Source organism: Oncorhynchus mykiss, chromosome 11, assembly GCF_013265735.2.
Source record: "Oncorhynchus mykiss isolate Arlee chromosome 11, USDA_OmykA_1.1, whole genome shotgun sequence".
NCBI lineage: Eukaryota > Metazoa > Chordata > Actinopteri > Salmoniformes > Salmonidae > Oncorhynchus > Oncorhynchus mykiss.
Genome location: NC_048575.1, coordinates 19,901,826 through 19,928,091, shown reverse-complemented (window position 1 = coordinate 19,928,091; position 26,266 = coordinate 19,901,826). Strand labels below are relative to the sequence as shown.

Sequence of the window (26,266 nt, the reverse complement as noted above, 5' to 3'; positions counted from 1 at the left end):
TGGACGATAATGTAGTCTAGGACGTGCCAGTGTTTGGACCACACAAATAAACACACACACACACAATCTCAGCTGCAGCTGCCTTAACTCTGTCACCACTGTTCTGCCATTATCCCATTATTTTGGGAATACCACTCCGGCCCTGAAGGCTTCCTTCCCAGAACCCCATTCCAAGACCCCATTCCTAGATGGAAACTGAGTCTGTCCCGGTCTCCCTATCCGTGTGGTAAACCTCTCTGAACCTAATTTCAAGATGTGAACCCTGTCTGTGATGGGTGAGGTGTGTTTCCAGTTTTGGGGTTAGGGTTAGTAGCAGGGTGAGGAGGGGAGATGTAAGGAGCTGTTTTTATCAGCGTTGGGCAAAGCAAAGCCCACGGCAGATTGGAGACCATGAAGTAACAAATTTGAGAGGTGGGAAAGAGGGCAGAGAGGTCAGTGTCTTATGTTCTCTCTGTCTCTCTCTCTCTCTCTCTCTCTCTCTCTTTCTCTCTCTCTCTCTCTCTCTCTCTCTCTCGCTGTCTTTCACTTTCTGTCTCACACACATTCTCTCTATTTAAAGTGATCAGAGAAAACCCTTTCTTTAATTAAAATACAGCACATTTTATTGGTCACTTACACATATTTAGCAGATGTTATTGCGGGTGTAGCAAAATACTTGTGTTCCTAGCTCAAACAGTCCAGTAATATCTAACAATACACACAAATCTAAAAAAGTAAAAGAATGGAATTAAGAAATATTGAAATATTAGGATGACAATGCATACAGTATGATGGGATGTATAGACATTATGGACAGTATATGGATATAATATGTAGTACATCTGAAGAATACGTAGGATAAAATATATTATGTACAGCAATAGTTAAATAGGATAGGCCTTGACTAGAATACTATACATACGAATGAAATGGGCAAAACAGTATGTAAACATTATTAAAGTGACCAGTGTTTTGTTATTAAAGTGACCAGTGTTCCATGTCTATGTACATATGCAGTAGCCTCTAAGGTGCAGGGTTGAGTAATTGGGTGGTAGCCGACTAGTGACAGTGAATAAAGTTCAGTGCACGGTACTGGGCGGAGGCCGGCTAGTGGTCTGATTGCCTGGAGATAGAAGCTGTTTTTCAGTCTCTCGGTCCCAGCTTTGATGCACCTGTACTGACCTCGCCTTCTGGATGGTAGCGAGGTGAACAGGCCGTGGCTGGGGTGGCTGAGGTCATTGATGATCTTTCTGGTCTTCCTGTGACACCCTCTGCTGTAGATGTCCTGGAGGGAAGGCAGTGTGCCCCCGATGATGTGTTGGGCAGAGCTCACCACCCTCTGGAGAGCCCTACGGTAATGGACGGTACATTTGCCGTACCAGGCGGTGATTCAGCCCAACAGGATGCTGCCAATGGTGCATCTGTAAATGTTTGTGAGATTCCTAGGGGTCAAGACAGATTTATTCAGCCTCCTGTCTGTGTTGGTGGACCATTTCAGATAGTCAGTGATGTGTGCACTGAGGAACTTGAAGCTTTTCACCTCCACTGCGGCCTCGTCGATGTGGATGGTGGCGTGCTCCCCCTGCTGTATCCTGAAGTCCACCATCAATTTTCCCTGTAGGTTGTCTCGTCCCTGTAGGTTGTCTCGTCGTTGTTGGTAATCAGGCCTACCTCTGTTATGTCGTCTGCAAAGTTGGTGATTGTCTTGGAGACGTGTGGCCACATAGTCATGGGTGAATAGGAAATACAGGAGAGGGCTGAGCACACACCCTTGTCAGGGCCCTGTGTTGAGGATCAGCGTAGTGGAGGTGCTGTTGCTTACCTTCACCGCCCGTTACGAAGTCCAAGACCCAGTTGCACAGGGCGGGTTTCAGACCCAGGGCCCCGAGCTTAATGATGAGCTTGGGTACTATGTGGTTGAAGGCTGAGCTGTAGTCAATGAACAGCATTATTACATAGGTATTCCTCTTGTCCAGATGGGATAGGGCAGTGTGCAGTGCTATGGCAATTGTGCCATCCATGGATCTATTGGGATGGTATGCAAATTGAAGTGGGTCTAGCGTGTCAGGTAAGGTGGAGGTGATATGGTCCTTAACTAGCCTCTCAAAGCACTTCATGATGACAGAAGTGAGTGCTACGGGGCGATAGTCATTTAGTTCAGTTATCTTTGCTTTCTTGGGTACAGGAACAATGGTGGACATCTTGAAGCAACTGTAATCAGATAGTCACCCATAGTTGTGATACATGTAAAGGCTACTCCTTCATCATTGCTCCCGTTATGCCAGACGTAGACTACAAGTTGTAAAATCTTCCCAGATAAATCAACACATCCTTGCGTCTATTCTGCTATTTGTACCCACCATGCAAAGACAGAGAATTATGAGAATATTTATTTCAGCGCAGGAAAGGAAGCGTAAACCGGGAAGAGGTATGTTTTTATGAGCCATCTGTCCTCTCTCCCCAGGATACTAGAGGCTGCTATTAATGAAGACAGACAGGCAGACAGACAGACAGCAGTATGTCCCACACACACACACACTGCTTCTCTTCTCACAGCAGATATCATAGCTGTTCTGAGTTACAGTAAGCAGGCACCTGGGAGATGGATGGATAGTTAGCAGCAGGGCTGGCTGGGCTGGCTAACAGAACGGGTAGTGTCAGGAACCGCAGGGCCAGAGGTACACACACACCGTCACACATGTCTCTTAGTGCAGTGATATAAACACGACTGACTGTAATTATGTTAGGAGGCTCCAGAGACAAAGATCCCTATTACTCACCGTCAACACACACACACATACTCACACACCCACAATCATACACACACGTACACACACACACACACACACGCGCGCGCACGCACACGCACACGTACAGACACATACACGTAACGTATGTCCATCTGCCTCCCTTCACACACACCCTCCAGACAGACACACACACACACACACACCCTCCAGACAGACACACACACACACACCCTCCAGACAGACACACACACACACACCCTCCAGACAGACACACACACACACACCCTCCAGACAGGCACATTGATAAAACAACGGAGGAGAGGCTTAGGGGCAAGGGTTTAGGTAATGCTTTCACAAGCCACAAATGGCCCCCTGACATCCCCCATTTTCCTCTGTCATCCCCCTCTCTCATCACCCTCTGTCGCCCCTCTCCCGGCCCTCTGCTTTTAACACCTAGAAAAATAACCAGGAGAGTCTAGGATGGAGAATGAATGAGACAGGAGATGCCTGAGTCCATTACTCAACTGTAGGCCTACACACACAGACACACAGACACACAGACACACAGACAGAGAGACTGGACAGAGACACACACACTGTATTTGCTGGACAGAAAGCCCAACAGCTTGTGTGTCTGAAGCAGTAAAGAACATATCCAACATCCTTATACTCTCAGTCGAACGCTGAACTGGCTGCGGTACGCATTATTCTATTAGCAGCCTCTGGGCAGCTGTCTGTTAGAGGGGTTGTGAATTATAATGTACCTCAGCACATCCCGTTCCCCTCCCCTTTTTTCCTCTGCTCTTGTCCTCTCCATAATGCATATGAATGGTCCCAGCAGGAATGAGGCACTAATTGAATCCAATTTAGCGTTCCACATGCCACTCTACACGTTCCGATGATTTCTGCTGCGTTTTCAGTTTCCCTTAATTTTTTCCGGAAGAGAGGCGTTTGCGAGTGGAGCGATGTGTGACGGGGGTGTAGAGGAAGAGATACAGGCAATGATTCCTATTTTTTTCATCACTAATGTCATTTTATTGGTGTGCCCGGCTCGCCCTAAAATCATCTGGTGTAAAATGTCATTACAATACACAGGAGAACACTTGCCTGAACGTTTTAGGGGTAAATCAACATTTATTTGGGATATTTCCCACCTATTGAACCTGTTTATTTCGTGGCCCTCGGTCCATTTCTAATACATTCTCACACACTCACACTCATTACAAATTCACACTGTTTGAGGACAACTCACAACAACAAACACCCCCTTCCTGTTTACTGTTGCATGCTGGGTGTTGTTTTTGTCATCCTTGGGGAGAGACTGAAAGAGGTTAAACGAGTCTTCCCCAGTCCTATATGGCTATTAGTAGACTATGAAGAATAGGTTATCATTCTAGACTGGGCCCGTTGACTCATCTTTGGCTAGGTTTATTGGATCATGTTAAATATTGGCGAGCCATTGCTGAGAAGGAGGAAGTTCTATTGAAGACAGAGGCGGTTTGTTATGGCTGGGGCCGGGCCAGGTCCTCCTGATGCTTGATGGTGTTTAATATTAATGTGTGGCAGGCTGATGGTTACTAATCTAGACGGTGTGAAGTCAGAAAGGCGACGGGGATGACACTCTCATTCATCATCTCCGTAACGTAACCCAATCTGGATCCTCCTACTGTCTTTAACCTTGGACTCCTGTTCCTGGGCCCACGCTGGGAGAGAGATGGAGAGAGAGGGCGAGAGATATAGAGGCAAAGAGAGGTGTATATATATATATATATATATATATATATATATATATAGAGAGAGAGAGAGAGAGAGAGAGAGAGAGAGAGAGAGAGAGAGAGAGAGAGAGAGAGAGATATGCAGAGAGAGAGAGATGCAGAGAGAGAGAGATGCAGAGAGAGAGATGCAGTGTTCCAGCCCCTCTGTCCAACCCCAGAATCACTGTGACAACCTGATGGATGAACAAAAGAGACTTTTATCTTATTTGGTCAAGGTCTGGCAGTCACTCAACTCAAGGCCTCACTCAGCATGAATAAGTAAGGAACTGGGAGAATGGCCGTCATATCAACTTCCACCCTCTAAACGACGCTGAGACGAAGACGATAGTGTAATTTAGTCCCCCGGTATCACTGCATCACCCTATCACTCCCTCCCACCTCTGCTCTCCTCTCGTTTTTATTCATCTGACTTGTCGTTATAAGCAGGTGCCGCTTGGATCGTTAGACATACTGAGGCTGCATGCACATCGGTATGTCATCATCACTAACAGTGCCCTGGAAAGCATGTATTTATTGCTGGCTGGGAGAAGGACCAGAGAGAGTGAGGGAAAGGAGAAATGAAAGGAGAGGGGGAAAACGGAGGAGAAAGCATGCAACAATGGTTCTCTATTAGAGAGAGACACATTAGATAGTTAGACAACAAGGATGGAAAGGGGCTTTGTTGTGTGGGTCTGGGGTTTTCACTTTAACTATTGTAACAAACAGCCAGAGAGGAAGGCAGAGACCGACATCTCTCCTATTGCAGGTGGAGTGAACGTCAAATGAAAATGTCACTCAAAGTTGTGTATCATGTTTTTCCCATTATCATACCCTCACATGTCCCCCCTCCTTATTTTCCAGCCACAATCCTTCCCTTCATCCATCCTTCTTCCCTTCCCCACCATCCTTCCCTTCATCCATCCTTCTTCCCTTCCCCACCATCCTTCCCTTCATCCATTCTTCTTCCTTTCCCCACCATCCTTCCCTTCATCCATCCTTCTTCCCTTCCCCACCACCCTTCCCTTCATCCATCCTTCTTCCCTTCCCCACTATCCTTCCCTTCATCCATCCTTCTTCCCTTCCCCAACATCCTTCCCTTCATCCATCCTTCTTCCCTTCCCCAACATCCTTCCCTTCATCCATCCTTCTTCCCTTCCCCACCATCCTTCCCTTCATCCATCCTTCTTCCCTTCCCCACCATCCTTCCCTTCATACATCCTTCTTCCCTTCCCCACCATCCGTCCCTTCATCCATCCTTCTTCCCTTCCCCACCATCCTTCCCTTCATCCATCCTTCTTCCCTTCCCCACCATCCTTCCCTTCATCCATCCTTCTTCCCTTCCCCACCATCATTCCCTTCATCCATCCTTCTTCCCTTCCCCACCATCCTTCCCTTCATCCATCCTTCTTCCCTTCCCCACCATCCTTCCCTTCATCCATCCTTCTTCCCTTCCCCACCTCCCTCTCCCTCTGTTATAAATCACATCTGATCAATGACCTTTTCTGCCTGTTTGCCACTTGCCACGTTCAGCACGTGGGTCTAATGGGACTGTTTCATAGTTCATATGTGATACCTGCTGCCCGTCAGCAGAAATTATGCTTGGCACAAACACCACGGGGTAAAGTCATCGTAGAATGTTAATAGGAATATACATTCATCTAGTTCTAAATCTATGAGTTTTGCTCTTTCCTCTCTGTTCTCCACGGGAATATCAAATTCAAATTCAGATTGTTTTATTGGCATGAAATGCAATTTGTAGATATTGCGAAAGCAGTATTGTCGTACAGCATTTCAGTAAATACAGTACAATTCTATAAGGATTATGAAATACAGTTAATTTCAGTAGTAATAATACTAGTACATATAATAATGTACTGTATATAGACTCTTTTTTTTCTTTTTTTCTACTGTGTTATTGACTTGTTAATTGTTTACTCCATGTGTAACTCTGTGTTGCTGTCTGTTCACACTGCTAAGCTTTATCTTGGCCAGGTCGCAGTTGTAAATGAGAACTTGTTCTCAACTAGCCTACCTGGTTAAATAAAGGTGAAATAAAAAAAAATATATATCCATTCTTATAATTATAATTCGATGTCTGTCCATCTGTCTCTCTCCCTCTCCCTCTCTCACCCTCTCCAGGAGTACCAGTCGTGTAACACCCTCCCGTGTCCAGACCTGAAGAAGACCACCCCTTGGACCCCCTGGACGCCAGTCAACATCTCGGACAACGGCGGTCACTACGAGCAGCGGTTCCGGTACACCTGTAAGGCCCGTGTCCCGGACCCTGCCCTGCTAGAGGTGGGCCGACAGAGAATAGAGATGAGGTACTGCTCCAGTGATGGCTCCACTGGATGCTCTACTGACGGTGAGTGGAACACTTCATAGTCAACAGAATAAATAAATGGGGGGGATATTCTGTCAGGTGGTGACGGAACTCCCAGCTGACACTAGTTCTTCAACTGAACCTGCACACTCTTTTACTTCTCTCTGACTACTCTCTCTACCCTCACTTCACCTCCAGTCTGTTCTCTCTCACTCACTATCTCTCCATTTATCGCCATCCCTCTTCATCCTTCTCTCTGTCCCTCTAGGCATGTTAGTCGGCTTTCACTCTCACAATCTCTCCCTCTCTCTCTCTCTCTCTCTCTCTGTCTGTCTCTTAGTAGTGTTATCGTAATCGGCTGAAGTGTTTTCAGTCCCGGGCTGATTCCTTCAGCGCTTCCAAACGTCAAACGTGTTAATGAACTTCCACAATGAAAATTCACAGAGCTACTTAACAGTTTGGGGCTGCTAATTTTAGCATCCTCGCATCAGCGCCATTATGGATCCAACTCCCCACTCTCTCCCCCTCTCACTTCTCCCTGACACAAGCACCATTGTGGCTCCAATTCCCCAGGTTCTCACTCTCATTCGCCTCGGCTGATACCACAGAGTCTGACTCTTCCATCTCAGATTAGAGAGTCGTAAACACCAACAGGCTGCTAATTGACATGTTGTTGATGTTGTTTAGGAGGGGTCCAACCATTAAAGGGAGAGAGGGAAGAAAAGAAGGAGGGAGGGAAAGGGAGGGAGAGAAGGAGGGACAGCAGAGCAATATAGTGGCTTGGGTTACAGATGTACCAGTTAAAGTTTGTTTATTGAGTTGCTCGCAGCCCCAATGGGAGGAGGATATCTTTTTAAAGCTCTAGCGCTTTGCACACACACACACTCGCACACATACCGCAAGTTCATCAATGGGTGGGCACCGGAAAGAAAGTTAAGACTTACTAACTTTAGTCTCTCTCTCTTTACTCTGATTGCCTTCTGAAGTTAATGACTGTGGAGGTTTTAATGAACTGACATGGTGGCAGTGTTAACGTTGATTCACAGCCTCATGAGGAGCAACAGACAGACATCTAACAGGTTTTATCAACAAAAAGCCATGTGTTAATGGTCTGTCATCATTCTAATTTAAAAGTGGAGGTGACAACATGTGATTCAGTCAAGCAGAATAGTCTTTGCTTTCTGAACGCATTCAGTGTAAATGAAGAATCCATAGAATCGAATCACTTCTGGGAAAATTGGAAAACTAAACAAACAACATCACGAAGAGTTATCTATCCAAAATGGAGATGTATGGATAAACCATTTCTCCAATGTTTTTGGCTCTATAACAAAGAACAAACAGCAAAAACATATACATGATCAAATACAAATCTTAGAATCAACTATTAAAGACTACCAGAACCCTCTGGATTCCCCAATTACATTGAATGAACTACAGGACATAATACAAACCCTCCAACCCAAAAAGGCCTGTGGAATTGATGGTATCTTAAATGAAATTATAAAATATACAGACCTCAAATTACAATTGGTTATACGTAAACATCCTCCTCAGCTCTGGCATATTTCCCAATATTTGGAAACAAGGACTGATCACCCCAATCTTCAAAAGTGGAGACAAATTTGACCCGATTAACTACTGTGGGATATGCGTCAACAGCAACCGTGGGAAAATCCTCTGCATTATCATTAACAGCAGACTTGTACATTTCCTCAGCAAAAACAATGTACTGAGCAAATGTCAAATTAGCTTTTTTCCAAATTACTGTACGTCAGACCACGTATTCACCCTGCACACCCTAATTAACAAACAAACAAACCCCAAAACAAAGGCAAAGTCTTCTCATGCTTTGCTTAATTCAAAAAAGCTTTTGACTCAATTTGGCATGAGGGCATGCTATACAAATTGATGGAAAGTGGTGTTAGTGGGAAAACATACACCGTTATGAAATCCATTTACACAAACAACAAGTGTGGGGTTAAAATTGGCAAAAAAACACACACATTTCTTTCCACAGGTCTGGGGGTTGAGACAGGAATGCAGCTTAAGCCCCAACCTCTTCAACATATATTGGCGAGGGCACTAGAACAGTCTGCAGCAGCCGGCCTCACCCAACTAGAATCTGAAGTCAAATGTCTACTGTTTGCTGATGATCTGGTGCTTCTGTCCCCAACCAAGGAGTGCCTACAGCAGCACCTAGATCTTCTGCACGGATTCTGTCAGACTTGGGCCCTGACAGTAAATCTCAGTAAGACAAAAATAATGGTGTTCCAAAAAAGGTCCACAAATACAAATTCCATCTGGACACCGTTCCCCTAGAGCACACAAAAAACTAGACATACCTCGACCTAAACATCAGCGCCACAGGTAACTTCCACAAAGCTGTGAACAATCTGAGAGACAAGGCAAGAAGAGCCTTGTATATCATCAAACGGGACATGTTATTTGACATACCAATTAGGATCTGGCTAAAAATACTTGAATCAGTTATAGAACCCATTGCCCTTTATGGTTGTGAGGTCAGGGGTCCGGTTACCAACCAAGAATTCACAAAATGGGACAAATACCGAATTGAGACTCTGCATTCTGCAAAAATATCCTCTGTGTTCAATGTAAACACCAAATAATGCATACAGAGCAGAATTATGCCGATACTCTCTAATTTTCCAAATCTAGAAATGCGCTGTTAAATTCTACAACCACCTAAAAGGAAACAATTCCCAAACCTTCCATAACAAAGCCATCACCTACAGAGAAATGAACCTGGAGAAGAGCCCCGAAGCAAGCTGGCCCTGGTGCTGTTCACAAACACAAACAGACCCCACAGAGCCCCAGGACAGCAACACAATTAGGCCCAACCAAATCATGAGAAAACAAGAAGATAACTTGACACATTGGAAAGAATTTACAACAAAAAAAGAGTGCACAGTGGCAGAATACCTGACCCAAATTTAAGCCAATCTTTGACTATGTACAGACTCAGTGAGCATGGCCTTGCTATTGAGAAAGGCTGCCGAAGCCTGTCTTCTCTTGAGAGCCAGGTCTGACTATGTGCACACTGCCCACAAAATGAGGTGGTAACTGAGCTGCATTTCCTAACCTCCTGCCAAATGTATGACCATTTGAGAGAGAGAGAGAGAGAGAGAAAGAGAGAGAGAGAGAGAGAGAGTTACAAACAGAGAAAGTTACAAACAGAGAGAGAGAGTTACAAACAGAGAGAGAGAGTTACAAACAGAGAGAGAGAGAGTGACAAAAGGAGGGTGAGAGAGAGACAAAAGAAGGGTGACAGATTCAGTGCTTTGGCATTGAGGAGGATGGATTCAATGACCCACTTCCTCATTATCACACTCCACATCCATCCATCCAAAGAGTGCACAGTGTGTGTGACAGATAGTGTGTGTGTGCATGTGATCATCCACACGTAGCCCGATCATCCCAATGACATATTCCTTTTGACCCAGGGTCAGTAGTTATCATACAAGGAGGCCGTCCTGAAGTAATCACCTCCATACTGAAGCTGTGTATTGATGTCTGCCACGGTGTGTGTGTGATGAAGCCACAAAGCCAAAGATCCATCAGTCCCCCTCTATCCTCCAGAGATGATGAGAGCCCAGTGGGAATGGACCGTACTGTCACCCAATGAAGATTTACAGTTAGCAGCGGGCTATTCGCTATCGATTGGAGTCCACACGCACACACAAACACATCCTAGCCGGTTATAAGAGGACGGTGATAAAGCAGGCTGATAAAGTGTGTGAGTGTGTGTGTGTGTGCCTACATTTGTGCATTTACTGTGTGTGTGTGTGTCTTCTGAAATACAGAAGTATCTAGACATGATCACAGTAGATAGTAAAACTCAGAGAACGATAGCATGTCGCCATACGTAGCCAGAGACTGAGACTGTGATTTATATTCCAATGAAACACATGACACATTATCATACACATAAAACGAGTGGTTGGAAGGAAGAAACTCCAGTCGTCATCAGTGAATAACGACTGCTACACACACACATGTAACTATATCATTATAGGACCAGGAGGTTTACCTGTGACAAGTCCAGGAAAAACTCTGGCCTCTATCTATACATTATACTGTACTAACAGGCCTAGAGGGACAGAGAGAAGGATTGAGAGGGAGGGAGATAAATGGAGAACAGGAGAGAATTAACTGGAGGTGAAGAGAGTAGAGGGAGTCCTGAAAGTGTGCTTATCAAGCTACTACAGAAACAGAAACAGGAGCTTGTGCATAAGGCTTACTGGCTTCTGCCCTATGGGCCGTTGTGGCTCGGACAAGGCTTACTGGCTTCTGCCCTATGGGCCGTTGTGGCTCCTGCCCTATGGGTCTTTCTTGCTCAGACAAGGCTCACTGGCTCTTACCCTATGGGCCGTTGTGGCTTGGACAAGGCTTACTTACTGTACACAGGGTTGGGGAGTAACGAATTACATAACTTACTGTTTATTATCTATACATAGTCACTTTACCCCTACCTCCATGTACAAATTACCTCGACCTCCCGGTCGCGGCTGGCTGCAACAGAGCCCGGGCTCGAACCCAGAGTCTCTGGTGGAACAGCTAGCGCTGCAGTGCCCTAGACCACTGCGCCACCCAGGAGGCCCGCATAGTTGTATTTTAACCCAATAATTGTTCAATTGAATAAGTGTAGGCTAAGCTGCCGATCAATCATTGCTTATGCGATCCGTGGACAGCAGTTGTAAAATGTGCTCTTGCAACAGATAAACGTTTGAGGGAGTTCCTCCCTTGTAAATTCTTCCGTGGTATTGTGCTCCACACATACTGTCAAAAAACGAGTTTCATTTAAGAAGACCCCAAGTAGGGATTTTATTTCTTAATCTAATTCATGCCAAAAAAAAAATAAAGTCTGAAGGCCATTATACATGCCTGAACTCTCACACTTTTGATAGACTTCAACAGCTGCAAATGATAGAGATATCAAAGTGTCATCAATAGAGATAAATTAACAAAGTATTCTAATTCCTAATTCTATAGTGTCACCAACAAAAACGCAAACAATAGGTTTATAGCAAATTCCATTCATTTTTCACGTCACAAAAATAGCATTTTTCAGCGATGACATTCCATGAGAGCAGCATTTATTTCAACCATATTTTGATGCAATGAGTCCAATCATTCCACCATGACTAAAACATAACTAGGCCAGAACCATGTATTTAGAAATATAAATAATACTGTATGTCTCTGGGGTAGACTAAGAAGTCCTCAATAAATAAACAAATATCACTGGCCTACTACACACACTGGCCTACCCCATAATGTCAAAGTGGAATTATGTTTTAGAAATTTTTACAAATTATTCAAAAATGAACATTTGAAATGTCTTAAGGATATAAGTCAATAACTATTCAACCCCTTTGTTATGGCAAGCCTAAATAAATTAATAATTTGCTTAACAAGTCACATAATAAGTTGCATGGACTCACTCTGTGTGCAATAATAGTGTTTAACATGATTTTGAAATGACTACCTCATCTCTGTACCCTACACATACAATTATCTGTAAGGTCCCGCAGTCAAGCAGTGGATTGCTTCAACCACAAAGACCATGGAGGTTTTCTAATGCCTCGCTACTATTGGTAGATGGGTAAAAAATAAAAATAAAGCAGACATTGAATATCCCTTTGAGCATGGTGAAGTTATTAATTACATTTTGGATGGTGTATCAACACACCCAGTCGCTACAAAGATACAGGCGTCCTTCCTAACTCAGTTGCCAGAGAGGAAGGAAACCGCTCAGGAATTTCACCATGAGGCCAATGGTGACTTTAAAACAGTTACAGGGTTTAAATAGTCTGTAATAGGAGAAACTGAGGATGGATCAACAACATTGGGACACTGGGAGATTAATTCACCTTTCAGCAGGACAATAATCTAAAACACTTGGCCAAATCTAAACTGGAGTTGCTTACCAAAAAGACATTGAATGTTCCTGAGTGGCCGAGTTACAGTTTTGACTGAGCTTGAAGAATGTTGAAAAGAATAATGGATAAATGTAGCACAATCCAGGGGTTGAAAGCTCTTAGAGACTTAACCAGAAAGACTCACAGCTGTAATCGCTGCCAAATGTGATTCTAACATGTATTGACTCAGGAGGTATAATACTTTTCTAATCAAGATATATTAGTGTTTTTTAAATTTAGTTTATTCTCCAAATATTCAAATTTTTCTTCCACTTTGACATTACATAGTATTTTGTGTAGATCGTTGACAAAAAATGACAATTACAAACATTTTAATTTCACTTTGTAACACAACAAAATGTGGAAAAACTCAAGAGGCGTGAATACTTTCTAAAGGGACTGTAATTAATTGTAAGGACTGGAAATCTGATAGACTTTGATTTTTAATGTAAAACTACAGCCTACTCATTTTATTCTCTGTATTGAAGTAGAAAGCAATGGGTCAGAAGCCTACATAACCCATAAAGTGAAATGCAGCATCAGTTTATGGCCAGCTATGTAAACTCTAACATTTATGTTGCAATAATGTCACATAGGTGTTCCTTTTGTCCAGATGTGAAAGGGCAGTGTGGAGTGCAATTGAGATTGCATCATCTGTGAATCGGTTGGGGTGGTATGCAAAATGGAGTGGGTCTAGGATTTCTGGAATAATGGTTTTGATGTGAGCCATGACCAACATTTCAAAGCACTTCATGGCTTCAGACATGAGTGCTACGGGTCTGTAGTCATTTAGGCAGGTTAGCTTAGTGTTCTTGGGCACAGGGACTATGGTGGTCTACTTGAAACATGTTGGTATTACAGACTCAGACAGGGAGAGGTTGAAAATGTCAGTGAAGACAATTGCCAGTTGGTCAGCGCATGCTCGGAGTACACGTCCGGGTAATCTACCTGGCCCTGCGGCCTTGTGAATGTTGACCTGTTTCAAGGCCTTACTGACATCGGCTGTGAAGAGAGTGATCACACAGTCTTCCGGAACAGCTGATACTGTCATGCATGTTTAGTTTTACTTGCCTCGAAGCGAGCATGGAAGTCATTTAGCTCGTCCGGTAGGCTTGTGTCGCTGGGCAACTCTCGGCAGTGCTTCCCTTTGTAGTCTGTAATAGTTTGCAAGCCCTGCCACATCCGACGAGAGTCGGAGCCGGTGTAGTACAATTCGATCTTAGTCCTGTATTGATGCTTTGCCTGTTTGATGGTTTGTCGGAGGAAATGGGAGGTATTTCTTATAAGCTTCCGGGTTAGAGTCCCGCTCCTTCAAAGTGGCAGCTCTACCTTATAGCTTAGTGCGGATGTTACCTGTAATACATGGCTTCTGGTTCACCCCAAAGGTGATTCATCACTTCAGAGAACGCGTTTCCAGAGTCCAATGGAGGCGAGCTTTATGCCACTCCAGCCAACGCTTGGCATATCTTCCTCACTAGCTTGAAGCACCGACTGTCAGAGCAGCTCACAGATGACTGCATCTGTACATAGCCCATCTGTAAAAAGCCCATCCAACTACCTCATCCCCATACTGTATTTATTTATGTATCTTGCTCCTTTGCACCCCAGTATCTCTACTTTCACATTCATCTTCAGCACATCTACCATTCCACTGTTTAATTGCTATATTGTAATTACTTCGCCACCATGGCCTATTTATTGCCTTACCTCCCTTATCCTACCTCATTTGCACACACTGTATATAGACTTTTCCTACTGTATTATTGACGGGTATGTTTATTTATTCCATGTGTAACTCTGTTATTGTATGTGTCGAACTGCTTTGCTTTATCTTGTCCATCTTTGTTGTAAATGAGAACTTGTTCTCAACTAGCCTACCTGGTTAAATAAAGGTGAAATAAAAAAAATATAAAAAAATTGAGCATTGTGATCTTAAGCTTGTGTGGGGCTGCTCAGCCATGGAAAACCATTTCATGAAGCTCCAGATTAACAGTTCTTGTGCTGGCGTTGCTTCCAGAAGCAGTTTGGACAGTCCCGTTCTGTGAGCTTGTGTGGCCTGCCACTTCGCAGCTGAGCCGTTGTTGCTCCTCAACGTTTCCACTTCACAATAACAGCACTTACAGTTGCTCGGGGCAGCTCTAGCAGGGCAGAAATTTGACAAACTCACTTGTTGGAAAGATGGCATCCTATGACAGTGCCACGTTGAAAGTCCCTGAGCTCTTCAATATGGACCATTCTACTGCTAATGTTTGTCTTTGGAGATTGCATGGATGTGTGTTCAGTTTTATACACCTGTCAGCAATGGGTGTGGCTGGAATAGCCGAATCCACAAAATTAAAGGGAGACACACACAGAGAGACACACACACAGAGAGACACACACAGAGAGACATACTGGACAGAACACACATAAGAGAGATTTTTCTTTGAAAGGTTGCTGGTTAGAGTCCCTGAGCCGACTAGGTTAAAAATCTGTCAATGTGACCCTAAGCAAAGCGCTTAACCCTAATGGCTCCTGTAAGTCGCTCTGGATATTACTCAAATGGAAATGTGTGTGATGTTTTTCAGTTCAGATGCTCTGAGGCCACTTCCTTTCTGAGACAATAGATTAGTCTCATCTGCCCACAGACATCACTAGCCGACATAGAAAGATTAGTTCTCCCTGTGCTCAGACAATAGGACACTGACCAGTGGGATTTTTTATTATTTTTAAAGCACCTCTCTTTTTCTCTTTCTCTCTCTCTCTCTCTGTCTACCGTGCTATCCCTCTCACCCTCTTTCTCTCTCTCTCTCTCTCGTTCTACCGTGCAATCCCTCTCAAACTGTTCTCTCTCTCTCTTTCTACTGTGCTACCCCTCTCACCCTCTCTCTCTCTCTTTCTACCACGCCAGCTCTTTCACCCTTTCTCTCTCTCTCTCTGTCTACCGTGGTATCCCTCTCACCCTCTTTCTCTCTCTCTCTCTCGTTCTACCGTGCTATCCCTCTCAAACCGCTCTCTCTCTCTCTCTTTCTACTGTGCTACCCCTCTCACCCTCTCTCTCTCTCTCTCTTTCTACCACGCCAGCTCTTTCACCCTTTCTCTCTCTCTCTCTGTCTACCGTGCTATCCCTCTCACCCTCTTTCTCTCTCTCTCTCTCGTTCTACCGTGCTATCCCTCTCAAACCACTCTCTCTCTCTCTTTCTACTGTGCTACCCCTCTCACCCTCTCTCTCTCTCTCTCTCTCTCTCTCTCTTTCTACCACACCAGCTCTTTCACCCTTTCTCTCTCTCTCTCTGTCTACCGTGCTATCCCTCTCACCCTCTTTCTCTCTCTCTCTCTCGCTCTACCGTGCTATCCCTCTCAAACCGCTCTCTCTCTCTTTTTCTACTGTGCTACCCCTCTCACCCTCTCTCTCTCTCTCTCTTTCTACCACGCCAGCTCTTTCACCCTTTCTCTCTCTCTCTCTGTCTACCGTGCTATCCCTCTCACCCTCTTTCTCTCTCTCTTGTTCTACCGTGCTATCCCTCTCAAACCGCTCTCTCTCTCTCTTTCTACTGTGCTACCCCTCTCACCCTCTCTCTCTCTCTCTCTATCTCTCTACCACGCCAGCTCTTTCACCCTCTCTCTCTGTCTACCGTGCTATCCCTCTCACCCTCTTTCTCTCTCTCTCTCTCGTTCTACCGTGCTATCCCTCTCAAACCGCTCTCTCTCTCTCTTTCTACCACGCCAGCTCTTTCACCCTCTCTCTGTCTACCGTGCTATCCCTCTCACCCTCTTTCTCTCTCTCTCTCTCGTTCTACCGTGCTATCCCTCTCAAACCGCTCTCTCTCTCTTTTTCTACTGTGCTACCCCTCTCACTCTCTCTCTCTCTCTCTCTTTCTACCACGCCAGCTCTTTCACCCTCTCTCTCTGTCTACCATGCTATCCCTCTCACCCTCTTTCTCTCTCTCTCTCTCTCGTTCTACCGTGCTATCCCTCTCAAACCGCTCTCTCTCTCTCTTTCTACTGTGCTACCCCTCTCACTCTCTCTCTCTCTCTCTTTCTACCACGCCAGCTCTTTCACCCTCTCTCTCTGTCTACCGTGCTATCCCTCTCACCCTCTTTCTCTCTCTCTCTCTCTCGTTCTACCGTGCTATCCCTCTCAAACCGCTCTCTCTCTCTCTTTCTACTGTGCTACCCCTCTCACCCTCTCTCTCTCTCTCTTTCTACCACGCCAGCTCTTTCACCCTCTCTCTCTGTTTACCGTGCTATCCCTCTCAAACCGCTCTCTCTCTCTCTTTCTACTGTGCTACCCCTCTCTTACCATGCTTACCATGGAATGGAGAATTGTTATGGGTAGTTGATGCACTAGTAGTTACTATGACGATCATTGTTCAAAATCACCCTCTCTCTCTCTCTCTCTCTTTCTACCACGCCAGCTCTTTCACCCCTTCTGTTTCTCTCCGACTACACTTGACTATTGGGACTTCAATCCCTTAATCATATGTACACTAAACCAGGATTACATGTTAAATAACTCACACATCTACAATTGATCTGAGATAAAGCAGAAGTCTTTCATTAGCACACTCCGTCTCAGCAGATGGATAATAGATCTGTTAACCTCTTTACAAAAAACTCTTTACAATGTCACTTCCACTTCAACTTACCTCTGTCGACCTCAGACAAAAGTAAATACAAAGTCCCCTGGTAATTAGCCCTCATCACTGGGTGTTAGTTATATTGTGTGTGTGTGTGTGTGTGTGTGTGTGTGTGTGTGTGTGTGTGTGTGTGTGTGTGTGTGTGTGTGTGTGTGTGTGTGTGTGTGTGTGTGTGTGTGTGTGTGTGTGTGTGTGTGCGTGCATACGTATGTGTCTCTTCTCTCTGATCCCCTTTCCCTTCAGGGTGGGAGTTTTAATTGCCCTCTCACTAACTTTTAATAAGCGATGTAAGAACACACACACACACACTAAGCAGCTCTCGAATCTCTCCCCAAGGCGAGTATTTGACAAACCAGATGACAGCTCTGGGAAAACTGTAACAGCGCTGTGGCGTAACTCTGTAATCCACCAGAGCTGCTCATTTTCTGATTTACACACTCACACACCCAGATGCAAACACACATACACACACACACACACACACACACACACACACACACACACACACACACACACACACACACACACACACACACACACACCCAGATGAATACACACATACACACACACACATATGTTTGATGTGTTTGATACCGTTCCATGAATTCCATTCCAACCATTACAATGAGCCCATCCTCCTATAGCTCCTCCCACCAGCATCCGCTGACATACACACACACATACACACACACCAGACCTCTCACCCCTGTGGAGAGATTTCTGATCTCATCTCATGTGTGTGTGAATGTGTGTGGGACACTTAGTATTTGTACTTTTACAGTCTAAAGACATCACGTTGCTAACTCTATTCTTCTGTCCTGGTCTGTAAGCTGATAGGGGTTTGTATTGCACAGTACCCCTGCATTCTGAGAGAGTGGCTTCTAATTATCTCCACTGTACATGGTGGATACAGAGATCAATGGAACTACAGTACTCTCCTCATTTAAAAGGGAAGACAGGCCGCTGTTTTGTTTTAGCAACTGGGCGGACTGGGATTTCTGATCTCACCTCAAGTGTGTGTGTGTGCGTGTTGTGTGTTGTGTGTGTTGTGTGTGTGTGTGTACCTCTACCCGACCGAGCAGAGGGCTTGATAAAGAGTGCAGGTCACTGTGGCAGGCAGGGCTGTCCGTGCCACTACCTGTTCAGAATCAATAAAAAGCAGGGGCCCTCAGAGGACCTGTCAGTGCTCCTGCCAACTCAGGGTGAGGTAGAGAGAGTGTTTGTGCGCGTGTGTTTGTGTATGTGTGTCTGCGCGCATGCATGTGTGTGCGTGCGGACATGTTGACTCCCAAGGTTGTGTGTAGTTATGAAGAGGTCAGGACTGTACGTGTGATAGGTAAACACTCTAGTCTCTCTACTAAAGGGCTGCAGGGAGAATACAAAGCACCCAACAGCAGGGGAACTGGATGGTCAATCAGAAAAATAGAGGGAGAGAAATAGAGGCAAAGGACATTTCCAAGACGCAGAGATAACGAGACAAAGGAAGGTCACAGAGAGAAAAGAGAAAAGGGCATGAAAAGAGAGAGAAATGGTTTCATTGTTGTGGCTCAGACGGTTGATAATAGCAGGGTGGGTTGATTGAGTGAATCATCACTGGAGTGTTTGGGAGCGAACGCTGTAATTTAGTTTCGAGTGATTATCATTCACACAAAGACCTGATCTCACTCCTCTGTCTCGCACAAAGAGCAGCCAGACAGACTCACTCTGAAAGGGACATTTTCACAGCCTCTGATGATGAATGAATGCGGTAATTGAAGCTTAATAGAAATTATAGTTTCATATTTCATTTAGATTTCTCCGTTAACTCATGTCAGATGAGGGATCATACAGTAGTCAAATGCTCGTAGAGTTGCATGAATTAGAGGATCTCAGTAGCTCTCAGCAAGCATGTTGTGAACGCGCTGAACTAAAGAGCTGTAGAGGTCAAGGTAACTTTTTTAGGGGACCTGCTGTAGCTTGTGTGTGTGTGTGTGTGTGTGTGTGTGTGTGTGTGTGTGTGTGTGTGTGTGTGTGTGTGTGTGTGTGTGTGCGTGCGTGCGTGCGTGCGTGCGTGCGTGCGGCACAGACTGAGGCTGATGTACTTTAAGCTCCAGTGTATGTCAGACACCTCACACACACTCACACATTCAAAGTGGCACAAACGGAGATTGGTAGCTCCTTTTGCGTAGACTTTGAAATCACTGTGGAGAACTCTTTAGTCTCTCCGTCTTGTAGGCTATGTATGAGTCATGTAGATGTCTTTCTCCAGGGATTCAGTTTTTCTTGGTCACCAAAAACTCTTGGTTCTATTATTATAAATATGATGTATTTCTTAATTCTCAGTAAGTAAGTCCATTTGTCCCACCCAGCTCCATCCTGACCCCCCTCTCTCGTCTCGCTCTCCACCAGGAGAGCTGCTGCTGTCGGGTAAAATCTCTGGCCACACTGTGAACGGAGGCTGGACATCCTGGAGCTCCTGGTCTCAGTGCAGTAGAGACTGCAGCCGAGGGATACGTAGCCGTAAACGGACCTGTACCTCCCCTGAACCACGCCATGGAGGACAGACCTGCCTGGGAGCTGCTCAGGAGTACCAGGAGTGTAATGTCACACCCTGCCCAGGTGAGATATAGAGATACACGCGCGAACATACAGGCAACTGCAAAAATAAAGGCAACACCAACATAGTGTCTTAATAGTGTTGGGCCACCACGAGCCAGAACAGCATCAATGCACCTTGGCATAAATTCTACAAGTGCCTGGAACTCTATTGGAGGGATGCGACACCATTCTTCCATGAGAAATACCATAATTTGGTGTTTTGCTGATGGTTGTGGAAAACGCTGTCTCATGCAATGCTCCAGGATCTCCCATAAGTCTTCAACTGGGTTGAGATCTGGTGACTGATACACACGCACACACACACACACACACACACACACACACACACACACACACACACACACACACACACACACACACACACACACACACACACACACACACACACACACACATACCCTTAAACAGTAGAACCGCCGGGCATAGACGATCCCCCTTCAAGCTACTATTAGTTCATTACATTCCTAAAGAAAATAATGTACTTTTTACTCCATACATTTTCCCTGTCACCCAAAAGTACATTCGTAATACTTAGCAGGACAGTAAAACGGTCCAATTCACACACTTATCAAGAGAACATTGGTTATTTGAAAATGAAATCATCTAAAAAATAATTTTAAAAGAAGCCATAGAAAGTCGGTTGCAATTTCATTTGAATCCACCAGAAACCATGTTAGAATAAGGGTGTAATGTAACACAATTCTTTCCGAATGCACTGTATATGGGGGTTGGAAATGATGCAGACAATTACATTGATGGAAGCTACAGTCTATCTGCCATATTAAAGCTGATCTTAAAGATAACATCCCTGGTCATCCCTACTGCTTCTGATCTGGCGGACTCACTAAACACTCGTGCTTCGTTTGTAAATGATGTTGGAGTGTTGTAGTGTTGGAGTGCTGGAGTGCTGGAGTGTTGTAGTGTTGGAGTGTTGGAGTGCTGGAGTGTTGGAGTGTTGTAGTGTTGGAGTGTTGTAGTGTTGGAGTGTTGGAGTGGTGTAGTGTTGGAGTGTTGTAGTGTTGGAGTGTTGGAGTGGTGTAGTGTTGGAGTGTTGTAGTGTTGGAGTGTGTTCCTGGCTAGTCGTTAAAAATCGAATCAAATAATAAAAGGGTGCTGTCTTGTTTGCTTACTATAAGGAATTTGATATGATTTATACTTTTATTTAACCAGGCAAGTCAGTTAAGAACAGATTCTTATTTTCATTGACGGCCAAGGAACAGAGGGTTAACTGCCTTGTGCAGGAGCAGAACTCCAGATTTGACCTTGTCAGCTCGAGGATTCGATCTTGCAAGCTTTCGTTTCCTAGTCCAATGCTCTAACCACTTGGCTACCTGCTGCCCCAATACTTAAGGTAAGTTTAGCAATTACATTTACTTGGGATACTAAAATATATTAACCAAATACTTTTAGATTTTTACTCGAGTCGTATTTTACTGGGTGATTTTCACTTTACTTATGCTCAAGTATGACAATTGGGTACTTCCACCACTAATTCTGACTGCAACATTCTAACATTGTAATTAATACATTTCATATATGCGATCACAAAATGAATAATTAGGTTGTGCTCATGGACTTGGGTAATTGTATTTAAAATAACACAATAGCATTTTCATTAGCTTGTTATTGTAGGCTATATGTAAAAAAAATAAACACCAAACACCAATTCAAGTGTTCAATACATTTTATTTGTGGGTTGGGTTTGTTACAACTATGAAACAGAAGGCATGTGTGTTGGAACACATTAACAGCTTCTTGATAAATAGTGAAACTCAGCACATAAGCGATAATGGCATTATAATGAATATAAGCAGTGGGGATTTTAACATGTAAATCTTGGTGGGGCAAACTCGAAAAAAACATTCCTAGATGCATGCCAGCAAAGACACTAAACAATACATTCATTGCACTATAACGGCGACAAACAGTGCCCACAATCTGTTAGGGCCGACATAAAGTTGTCCCAATAGCAGAGCTTTCTTTTCAGCACCATGGAGTGAATCCTTACCACCGCTACACCTGGCTATCAGCGAAGCCTTGTCTAGCAGCCAAACAGTTAATTCAGCCTCGTTTACTGCCTTTTTCAAAAACATGGCTGACTGTGGTTTCCTGCTGACAATTGAGATGTACAAACTATGGCATAAGGGAACGATGAGCGGATAAGAGGCATTCCGTAATTTCGATTAAAACATGAATGAGTGAGCGACGATGGACGTAGTCGTAGGAATGTACAACGACAGAATACAGAACATGGGCTGCTCTTACAGTATTTTCCCTGTACATCAAGTCAGAACCGTAGGATAAAGGGGGCATATAAGCAGACAATGAAACCTCATAGTATTAGATGACATTTCTCAAAAACAGGTTACCCCAAGCATACTTCTAAAGTTGTGGTAAAATGGCTTAAGGACAACAAAGTCAAGGTATTGGAGTGGCCATCACAAAGCCCTGACCTCAATCCTATAGAAAAATTGTGTGCAGAACTGAAAAAGCGTGTGCAAGCAAGGAGACCTACAAACCTTACTCTGTTACACCAGCTCTGTCAGGAGGAATGGGCCAAAATCCACCCAACGTATTGTGGGAAGCTTGTGGAAGGCTACTCAAAACATTTAACCCAAGTTAAACAATTTAAAGGCAAAGCTACCAAATACTAATTGAGTGTATGTAAACTTCTGACCCACTGGGAATGTGATGAAAGAAATAAAAGCTGAAATAAATCATTCTCTCTACCTTTATTCTGACATTTCACATTCTTAAAATAAAGTGGTGATCCTAACTGATCCTAATAATAGTACGTTTTGTTGTGTTATTTGTTTTGTCTTTTCTGGTGGATTAAACTGAAATTGCAACTAATCACGGCCAACCTAAGAAATATATTTGACAATATAATTCTCCCCTACCCTCTATTGTCCAGCTACCTGCTAATAGCCATGATGGTGCTATACAATGTAACCATGTGTGTTTGAAAGAGTATTTTCCAGTAAGCAACTATTTGTTTCCCTTCATTAGACAACTTTGTTCCAATATTTCTGTAATTCAGTGATATTTATTCCCATAGTAATTTGTTAGGGATCCATAACTAATTTAACATCGGCATTTTGAAAGAGTATTTGTATCATTATTTTATTAAATAAGTCATAAAGATGCTGATGAAGAAATTCAGTACTGTACAGTATATGCTTTTACATTTGGATAATAAAGCATTTAAAGCGTTTATATATACGTTTATTAGGCTATAGCAGAACAGCGTAATTGTCCAGACGCCCCTTGCTGTGCCTGGTGAGCAGTTGGTCAAGTTCTGTTGTCAGAGAGGAATGGAAATGTCAGGGTGAACCGACGACCTGATGAACCCACCAGGTATGTTGACTGCCTGTCGGAGGTAGAGCTCCAGAGCTCACAGGTGTACCTGGCATGGATTGTGACTCCATCTCGTTCCTCGCCCTCTTCAACGCGTCATTCTCCGCCTGACTCTCTACCAATGCCACCTGGCTCTGGACCAAAGCATCAGCTGTCGCCCGTATCGCTGCCCTCAGATAATGTTTCTCTTTCTGCTGGTCTGCCTTCAATGACTTGATCTTGGTCTTCAAAGTTTGAATCTGATCCATGTGCACCTTCATCAGATGAGCAGAATGGTACCGCCCTGAGTTCTCATCGATTACAGCGGCCTATGATAGAAACTGTAGATCAATTAAGAATTAAAAGGGACTCCAATACACAAATACTGTGTACAAAACACATTCACGTTTTTGCTACACAATCATTTTTATATTTTTCATTTTTTATTTAACCTTTATTTAATTATCGAATGTATTACATTGTATGCCTACACATTGATAGGCAATATATATACTGTATATATATTAAAGAAAATGCACTGAAACCAAAATACCTTTAGTTTTGGTGATCCTATCAGCTCCGGCTCATTTTCAAGTCCTCTCATGGTTACGGCCCTAACCCTGGAACGGGTAGCACCATAGAAAGAAGCTGGCTTGATGAAAACAATGTCCCATTTGTCTCACTCTTTGGTCGCAATGTCATTTTTTGCAGGTAGGGGGATGTTCACACCTACAGTAGCTGGGCTATAAAGTGTCTATTGTCCTGCTAATCAGGCTACAAGTGTTTGGAAACCTGTTTTCAAAATGCCCCCAGCTGTCCATCACTACTGTAAATATAAACACAACATCTTGTTTACATATTGTTTACATTCTTTATTGTAACCACAGTGTCAAAAACTATTTGTATCTACCTTTCCAAACACTTTTAGAGTTCGGGATTCATTTGATTAATATTATGGTGTTACTATTCCAAGAATAATGAAAAACCCTCTGGGTTTCCGTTAGGTTGGAATGGAAAATATGTTGCTGTACAATGTGACAGTTGGGAGTACAGTACTGAGCTCTTTAGCTAAAGAATCCCCATGTCATGCGGGCACGTGGGAGACCGGGGTTCAATTCCCTGACGGTGAGGAAGGAGTAGGCTGTCCTTCTAAATAAGAATTTGTTCTTAACTGACTTGCCTTGTTAAATAAAGGTTACACTAAGAACATAACATGTCTACATCCTAATTGTATAATTGTGGTCTAACCAATACCCAAACAGAGATTCAGTCAAAATAAAAATCTCATTGATTTATCAAGACCAGTCCCCATGCTTGTCTCAGAGCAAAGCAAAATAGTTAGAAACTATTGCTTCTAGACATGGTAGCCCAAATGATGGGCAACTGGGCTTTTTTACAGATGGCCCTAAACATGATGGGATGTTAATTGCTTAATTAACTCAGGAACCACACCTGTGTGGAAGCAACTACTTTTAATATACTTAGTATCCTTCATTTGATCAAGTGTTTCCTTTATTTTGGCAGTTACCTGTACATACACATACACACACACAACTCTGTTTCCAGGTGAGACATAGTACACACTTACTCTACAGCCACACACACAACCCTATAATAATATGAATTATTATAATAATAAATTGCATTTGTAGAGTGCTTTTCATTTACACTCGGAGTGAAAACACGAAAGCTTCAGTAATATGACATCCATGAGAAATTAATAAAGAAATAAAGAAATTAGAATAAATATCCTCATAATGAGTATAATGAAGCACAAAACTACACAATAGGAATGTGTTTAAGTCAGGAGGTGTGACGAAGACACAAATTTACAGCTGGAATCAGAGACACAATCCCCACAGCGTGTAAGACTGTAATTACATTTCAAGGCAATTATACCGCTAGCTACGGGGAGCTGTGTGCGTGTGTGCGTGCACATGCACTCTTGCATGCATTAACTTGTGCGTTTGTGTGCGAGCCTCAATCTCTGTTGTGAAAAGCCAAAGAAGACAATGCGTCTGTTCCTCCAGTCTTCTACCTGAGGGGGAACGGAAAGGAAGCAATTGTAATTAAATTAGTGTTCATAGTGACTGTAGAAGGAAATGTGCTATCTAAATGGAAATCCTCCTGCTTAGCTTCTTAATTAAAGAGAACACATGGCATCTCACACACACACACACACACACACACCACACACACACACACACCACACACCAGACACACACACACACACACACACACACACACCACACACACACACACACACACCACACACACACACACACACACACACACACACACACACACACACACACACACACACACACACACACACACACACACCACACACCAGACACACACACACACACACACACACACACACACACCACACACCAGACACACACACACACAAACACACCCCACACACCAGACACAAACACACAACAAGGAGTTTGTTTCAAATCATTATTAATCCGTCTTATTTGAAAGGAGTGCAAAGTTAGCATCTCGCTAACAGCCTGACCGGTGTCTGATAACGCCTTCAACAACAACTATCCATCATAATACTGTATGTGCTGACACAGAACCAAAGCTGTGATTTTAGCTGTTAATTTATTCACTGGAGAAAACCTGTCTGTCTCATCATGAATGAGGCTATGAATGGGGAGCATCGAGTTGCTGACCTACCACATTCTCACTGATGCTCTTTGAGTTGATCGAAGATCCCTCATCCCAGTTACCTTGAGGGTTTAGCTGCTAATGCTACGGTGCCTTCAGAACGTATTCATACCACTTGACTTATTGCACAATTTGATGTGTTACAGCCAGAATTCAAAATGTATTAAATAGATGTCTCATTCATGTACACATAATACCCCATAATGACAAAGTGGAAACATGTTTTTAGGACTTTTGCTAATGTATCTTAAATGAAATAGAGAAATATCTCATTTACATAAGTATT

The 26,266-nt window shown here is 43.7% G+C and overlaps 1 protein-coding gene across 3 annotated transcripts in view; it reads left to right on the top strand.

The window, feature by feature from the left end:
• Window positions 1-26,266, top strand: part of sema5a (sema domain, seven thrombospondin repeats (type 1 and type 1-like), transmembrane domain (TM) and short cytoplasmic domain, (semaphorin) 5A) — a 193,809-nt gene that overhangs the window by 156,294 nt on the left and 11,249 nt on the right. For all 3 annotated transcript variants that reach the window (XM_036935136.1, XM_021620458.2, XM_036935137.1), the window contains 2 exons: window positions 6,623-6,848; window positions 19,756-19,965. In XM_036935136.1, the coding sequence (XP_036791031.1) occupies window positions 6,623-6,848; window positions 19,756-19,965 (436 nt within the window). The remainder of the gene's footprint in view (window positions 1-6,622; window positions 6,849-19,755; window positions 19,966-26,266) is intronic.